Source organism: Osmerus eperlanus, chromosome 11 (assembly GCF_963692335.1).
Source record: "Osmerus eperlanus chromosome 11, fOsmEpe2.1, whole genome shotgun sequence".
Classification (NCBI taxonomy): Eukaryota; Metazoa; Chordata; class Actinopteri; order Osmeriformes; family Osmeridae; genus Osmerus; species Osmerus eperlanus.
In genome coordinates, this window is record NC_085028.1 from 17387066 (window position 1) to 17394425 (window position 7360).

General features: G+C 47.8%; 1 protein-coding gene across 1 annotated transcript in view; it reads right to left on the reverse strand.

Annotated features, from left to right (window-relative positions):
- Positions 1 to 4615, reverse strand: part of ece2b (endothelin converting enzyme 2b) — a 16098-nt gene extending 11483 nt beyond the window's left edge. Inside the window, exons 1-2 of the mRNA XM_062472685.1 lie at positions 4478 to 4615; positions 4237 to 4372 (exon numbers count right to left, since the gene is read on the reverse strand). Of these exons, the coding sequence (XP_062328669.1) occupies positions 4237 to 4269 (33 nt within the window). The 5' untranslated portion in view covers positions 4270 to 4372; positions 4478 to 4615. The remainder of the gene's footprint in view (positions 1 to 4236; positions 4373 to 4477) is intronic.
- Positions 4616 to 7360: the final 2745 nt, after the last annotated feature.

Consider the following 7360-nt stretch of genomic DNA (forward strand, 5'->3'; position numbering starts at 1 on the left):
TTTTGGTCAATGTTTTTTTTTTTCAAAACTTTTTTTCTAACCTTTTTTTCAAAATCTTTTTTTCAAAATTTCGAAAAAAAAGTCTAACCTTTTTAAAATCTTTTTGTTAGAAACTTTTTTCAGAAAAAAAATTGAGAGGGATTAGGACAGGCGAGTTTGCTAAAGTGGGGGATGGGAAGAAAAAGGATCCTTGGGAAACAGCTGTAGGGAGTAAGACAAGGAGGCTGGGTTAGACCAATGCATTCTAGCAAGCTGGAGAACCCAGGCATTCTAGCATGCTGGAGAACCCAGGCATTCTAGCATGCTGGAGAACCCAGGCATTCTAGCAAGCTCGAGAACCCAGGCATTCTAGCATGCTCGAGAACCCAGGCATTCTAGCATGCTGGAGAACCCAGGCATTCTAGCAAGCTCGAGAACCCAGGCATTCTAGCAAGCTCGAGAACCCAGGCGTTCTAGCATGCTGGAGGAGAACTGGGAGAAGGGCTAATGTTGACAGGACTGGGATCCAGACATAAATGGTTTCTCCATTGTGGCACATAGAGGGTGAGAGAAGAGGAGGGGAGTGGGTGAGATCGTGGGGAGAGAGAGGTTGACTTTTCTTTGGCAAGGCTGCTTTTGTCTGCATTATCCTGAGAGAGTGGGACAGAAAGCCCCAAAAGAAAAGATGGCACGCCCAATTGCAACCAGAGAGAGGGGAGGAGAGAGAGGGAGAGACAGAGACAGAGAGAGGAAGAGAAAGAGAGTGGGGAGAGAGAAAGAGAGAGAGAGAGAGAGAGAGAGAGAGAGAGAGAGAGAGAGAGAGAGAGAGAGAGAGAGAGAGAGAGAGAGAGAGAGAGAGAGAGAGAGAGAGAGAGAGAGAGGGGGCAAGAAGACAAGAGACACAACATTGGTGGCAGCTTCAGTCCATTCACTCTAAATGCCACTTCAACAGCCGCTCGCTCATTCACTGACAGCAAGTGTGCACTGACACACATTCCCCCACAGTGGGCGCTCTCTCGCTCCCTCCATGGGCAGGACAGAGGCCAGTACTGTTGTTGTCGGGGGAACAAAACAAAAGGGACATTCTCTTCCCTGCCACTGACAACAAAATATGGCCTAATTCAGTTAGCCACTTCAGCGCACATCTGACAGGCTCTCTCCCCAGACTGTGAATGAACATGCGCCACAAACAACTCTGTCTGCTTATGTAAATCTTACATAAGCACTGCTAGACTGGTACTGCTGTCTAAACACTCAGATGATCTTGTTTTAATGGAGGAGGATCTGTAAAAAGAGTAAAGAATAACATGCATATGGATCAGCCTCCCTACCTCTGCGTGTTCTCTCTCTCTCTCTCTCTCTCTCTCTCTCTCTCTCTCTCTCTCTCTCTCTCTCTCTCTCTCTCTCACACACACACACACACACAGGAACCCCTGCATGTGCACACTGACGAATAAAAACCTTTTTCTCAGTATCTGTCCTCACTCTAAACAGACATCTGTTTATGTGTGCGAAATCTCAAAACACACACACAGTGTGCCCTCCTGCCTCTCTACTCATCCTGCCTCATCCTGCCTCTCTACTCATCCTGCCTCATCCTGCCTCTCTACTCATCCTGCCTCGTGCGTCATCAATTAAAGAGAACAGCAGAATGAAGGAGAGGCAGGAGAGAGAGGGAGGAGGGAGAGAGACAAAGAAAGAGGGAGAGAGAGACAAAGAGAGACAAAGAGAGACAGAGAGACAGAGAGAGAGACAAAGAGAGACAGATAAAGAGACAGAGACAGAGAGACAGAGACAGAGGGAAAGAGGGAGAGAGAGACAGACAGACAGAGACAGACAGAGGGAGAGAGAGAGAGAGAGAGAGAGAGAGAGAGAGAGAGAGAGAGAGAGAGAGAGAGAGAGGGAAGGAGAGAGAGAGAGAGAGAGAGAACAAGAGAGAACAGTGACCGAGGTGTAAAGCACAGTTCCCAGTTCCAGGGGGCAGGAGGAGGAATGGAAGTGAAATGTGTGGGAGGATGTAAATAAAAACCATGGGAGGAAGAGTGTCTCTCCATTCCTGGGACAGTCTTCATAACTGACAGAGCCCTACAAAGTCAACCCAACACCAGCCCGTTAGAAAAGAAGCCATCTATTCAGCCAACGTCAAGTCAGAAACAGAACATTATCGTCCGAGCAGAAAGCTTCTGCTTCATACAGAGAAGCCAGCTGGACCTCACATCCAGCCCTTTTCCCTCCTGCAGCCCTCCTGCAGCCCTCCTCCAGCCCTCCTCCAGCCCTCCTCCAGCCCTCCTGCAGCCGTCCTCCAGCCCTCCTCCAGCCTTCCAGCTCTCCAGCCCTCCTCCAGCCCGCCTGCAGCCTCCCTCCAGCCCTCCTCCAGCCCTCCTGCAGCCCTCCTCCAGCCCTCCTGCAGCCCTCCTGCAGCCGTCCTCCAGCTCTCCTGCAGCCCTCCTGCAGCCCTCCTCCAGCCCTCCTCCTGCTCTCCTGCAGCCCTCCTCCAGCCCTCCTGCAGCCCTCCTCCAGCCCTCCTCCTGCTCTCCTGCAGCCCTCCTCCAGCCCTCCTGCAGCCCTCCTCCAGCCCTCCTGCAGCCCTCCTCCAGTCCTCCTGCAGCCGTCCTCCAGCCGTCCTCCAGCTCTCCTGCAGCCCTCCTCCAGCTCTCCTGCAGCTCTCCTCCAGCTCTCCTGCAGCCCTCCTCCAGCCCTCTTGCAGCCCTCCTGCAGCCCTTCAACCCTCCAGTACTCTAGCCCTGCTAGCCGAGGTGAACGGGAGTTGAACTGCCCGTGGAGGGGCAGGGAGGCAGCAGAGGCAGGGTAGACAGAGACAGGGTCTGTGCGACAGGAAGGGCCTCACCGCCCTGAGGCAGGATACGCGGCCGGTCCCCGGGCCGGCCGGGGCAGAGGTCAGCCTGGGTCCCACACAGGGCTGCTCCCCCCCGCCCCCTCTACCCCACTACACTACCACCTCTCCCCCCTACACTACCATCATCATCAAGAGAGTGTGACATTCCCCTCAGAGTGGTTTGCAGCCACGCCCCCTTGCATCCAGAGGATTTGCGGTTCTGCTGGCGCGCTTCTTACAGTCGCTGTTATTAATGATCATGACCATTAGCCAGATATGCAGCAATGCTTCAGGGATAACAAAGGACTAATGTACATTAGCATACTGGACGATGACAGCCAAGCTGCTTCACCAGCGCCACTGGTCCTTCTAAGGGCATGCTTACATACAGCTGACTAGCAAGCCTAAACCCTATTTTTTTTACATGACGATCTCTGCCACAAGCAATCTATGTTTAATTTAAGACACGAGGAAATGGCAACGTTGTTCAACAACAGGTTGAGCTTGTTCAACAAGAGTCCAACATACACAACTGCTGGCATTTATTATATGACGTGTACCTGTACAGCTGGTGTCATGTGAAATTGTTTGACTTTGTCAGATTGTCCAACCGTAGCGTAAAACTATAGGACTGACCGTAACCATAGCCTTCATGTGCTCAGGCGCAGTAAAACAGGCAATGACAATTCATGAGGACAAAACGTTAGAACATCGGCTGTATGGTTGTCAAGGAAACCGTGCTCTACAGTCCGTGGCCTTTCGCTGGTCGACAAGGACCACCGTCACTAGAAACGGTTCCAGATTTGCTTGCTTTGACACACCCAGTTGCTCAACAATAGAAACAAGACCTGTAAGAGGACCCTTGCTCGAGACATAAGTAGCTACCCTTCGTTAAATCATATTAGGCTACTTCACATGGGTATAGAAATACACACACCGGAAGCGGAGCGAGCAATCGACTAGATCAAACTAGGTCTAAATTCTGCAGCGACAGGACATCGGGTTACATCTGATGAACTATTCTGTGAAGTGTGTAATGAAGCCTAACACTAAAAACGACAAACTCGTTTTTCAACCTGGAAATCAAGGTGACACATTTTAAGATTCAAACTCTGTCTAAATGGCAAATCCTAAATGACTTGCTTAGACTCATGAACTGATTGACATCATAATGAGAAGAGCTCCGTGATGGAGAATTAACAACATAGATGTTCACAACCTGTGCCGTGAGATCAGACGATATTAAACGCGAGTAAGAGAATAATTCTGCTAAATGATCACAAGGCAGATGTTGGACGCTGCTAAAAAAACACAAATAAATCCAATGTGGCACAATGCTCTGTGTTTTCTATGTAGGTAATGCACATATGAGACGATTTCGAATCGGGGAATTAGGATACGCTATTCCTTCAGATACCTACGTTGTTCCGCAGGTCTTGCAGAGCTACGCTCATTGTGCAGACGCCAGCAACATCGACGGCTGTGCGAGCGCGTGAAACGACACTCTACCTCTGTTGACGATTCCAATGGCCGGTCCGCGAGGCCATCCCTCAGATTCTACGAAAAACACACCAAAACGTAAAACACGGAACCTCCTCGCACATGTCAATATCGCTGTCTGAACAGAGGTCTCAGCGGAGCCCGCGTGAGACACGGGTTTACCTGGTTACTGAGCTGAAATTGATTTGAGAGCAGAATATGTCCATCGTTCGTCGGGAGAAAAAAAGCCCTCTATTTGTCTGCTGCAACCCAGAGATGGACAAGGAAGATAGCAATCACACTGCAAACTATACCCCGCCCTCTCTCATCTCACCAAGAAGAAGAAGAAAAAAAACGAGCTGTCCTCTGCTTGTGTTGAGTAAAACTACAAATGTTGTACGGCAGTGATTTCATGTGCGAAGCGGAGAGAAGCAGAAAAGGTCTTAGCATTTGTGTTACATGTAGAAATAACTTGTCTGGATTGGCACTGATATTTTATATGAGGGGGAAAAGTAATCATTGCTCTCTTTTGTGACTATAAGTGTACTTACGTTCTTATTTTAGTAACCTCATCCATCGCTCTCTTTCTCTGTGTGTGCGTGCGTGCGGGTGAGTGTGTGGGAGTCACAGCTCAAGGCACTGTTCACTTAGACCCCGCATCAATCAAATTCTGCAAATGGCTGTCCAGTAATTGAAGAGTGCTGTTCTGGCCAAGTACCAATGTGACGATGTATTGTCTGGATGGGGGCCGTTAAACTCTGACGGAGGGGAATAGCTGCAAAAACGGCATTAACTTTCAGAGCAAGAAAGTCGTTGTAGTTACAGATGACTTATGTTGTTAGTTGGTAAAACTGTGTTTGAGTGCGTACATGACATTCACATATTAGCCTATTATTACGGCTAAACAGTCACAAAGAGAGACAGGCCTCAATGTTGTAAAGAAACCCATATGATAAATCCATGGGTTTCTTTACAACATTGCTAAAGGGACGGGTCCCGAGGTTGTGTGCTCAAGGTTAGTCTTGTATTCACATTAATAATAATAAAAACAAAGAAAAAAACGGTCTTGTTTCCTCCCAAAGCGGGTGTGTCTCTGGGAGAGAGAGTGAGATAAGGGGGAGGGAGAGAGAGAGAGACAGACAGATGGACGGGTGAATAACTGCACCAGTTTTGTTTATGATAGCAAAACCATAGAGCCATCCAGCTCATAGCCCGAGGTTGTCTAGTTGTCTGGTGACAATATGTTTAATTTCAAATGTAATCACGTACACAGCAGTGTGTACATAGTAGGCATACACTTACAAACCCTAGGCTATTATTATAAAATGACATGTAGCCTAGGCCTACAGGAATACAAATGCTAAATGTCTGAGGGGTCAGATGGCTGAGTGGTTAGGGAATCGGACTAACCATCATAAGGTTGCCGGTTCGATTTCCAGTGGTGCAAATGACGTTGTGTCCTTGGGCAAGGCACTACACCCGACTTGCCTGTGGGGAATGTCCCTGTACTTACGCTAAGTCGCTCTGGATAAGCTCTGGAATGCTAAGATGTAGCTAGGCTAAAGTAATGCATGTGTTTGTGATCTCTTGTGTTTCCTATTATAGCTCAAGGCCAGATAAGTTCATTTCGGGCTTGCACAAGGTTCACAGAGACCCTTCAAAGATTATTCACTTAAAAATTGACAACGCAGCCCGAGTTAACCTCTTTCAAATGGCGTCCTTGATGAGACCTGCTTAGAATGCATACCATAATAGGCCTGTTTTCAAAAATGTGCATCATCAAAGCCGTGTTTACCTGGAGTAAATGATTAAAACTCGTCTCAGTGTCTTGACATTCAGACTTGGCAACTGTAGCTCTATTTGCTGACAGTTTTTAATATCTCACATGGTCTGTGGATCATGTTTTCTACCGGTGAGCATAACACCGCTACAGTTGACCCTTTCAACGGTTCCTGGTCAGTCTACCGAGTTTGTTATGTCTGAATTATGTTACATCTCCGGTAAATTAGCTTCTAAACAAACCCACGGATTAACGCTGCCCATCCATCAATAACAAGCTCCTTCCCACCAGGCTTCTAGCATCACCATGGAGATACGATAAGGCGTTGTCATAGTATTACCATAGCAACAGTATCCAGGCATCAAGGGCGTTTTCAGAGCGCGCCCGCGATTCTGGCATCTCGTTAAACGTTTTCATCCGTGGTTCGCTGTTATGAAATAGGCTACTTGTAGTCATAGGGATGAAGAATCAGTCCAGACTGATTCTGAAGAAAGCATAGGCTACAGAACAAATAATGTTCATTAATCAGATAACACCGTAGTCCGTGTTCATGCATGTGCTTTTTTTATTGTTCTGGTGATATGCGCCGTGTTCTCAATTTCTTCATTTGGTTCTGAAGATGACGTAACATTCAGCGAGACACACACACCACTAATAGGCATATTCTCATCATGCCCACGTGCCTGGTGTAATTGAAAAGCCTTCTGCCCACTGAAGTCTCGAGGGTGACAACGTCTTACCTGGGTGCTCGCCAGTGTGTTTTTTCCTACAAATTGCAGTCCTGTCAATTATTCAGCCTCCACCGGCTTGGTGTGATCTATTATTGAACACGACCAGGACTTGGGAGCAGGTTCTGCTGCGGACTTCTTAATAATAGGCGGTGTTTTTGTGTGATGAATCATGTTAGGCTGCGTGACAGGGTATTATAAACTGCTCATTCTATGACCTGTGCGCATACCAGCATCTCTATTTATGCAAATAACAGTTGGGACAATCATACATTAATGCAGTGGACTTTCGCCGTTTTATAACTCGCGGACTCCAAAGAGGCGGGGCCACATCTGACCTTGTAGGATTGGATGTCAGCGAGTCAGCTGACCAGTTTGACCCCTGGAGAGGTGAAGGACAATCGTAGTCTTCTCTCAGTTTCAGTCCACAGAAAGGAGTCTTGAGTTGTCGTTGGCCATTATTCTGAAACCAGCATGATCTCTTCGTGTATAAATAAGCACACCCTGATTACAGAAGCAGTAGAAGTATTGGAAGCAAATGATAAATCATAGATCTGT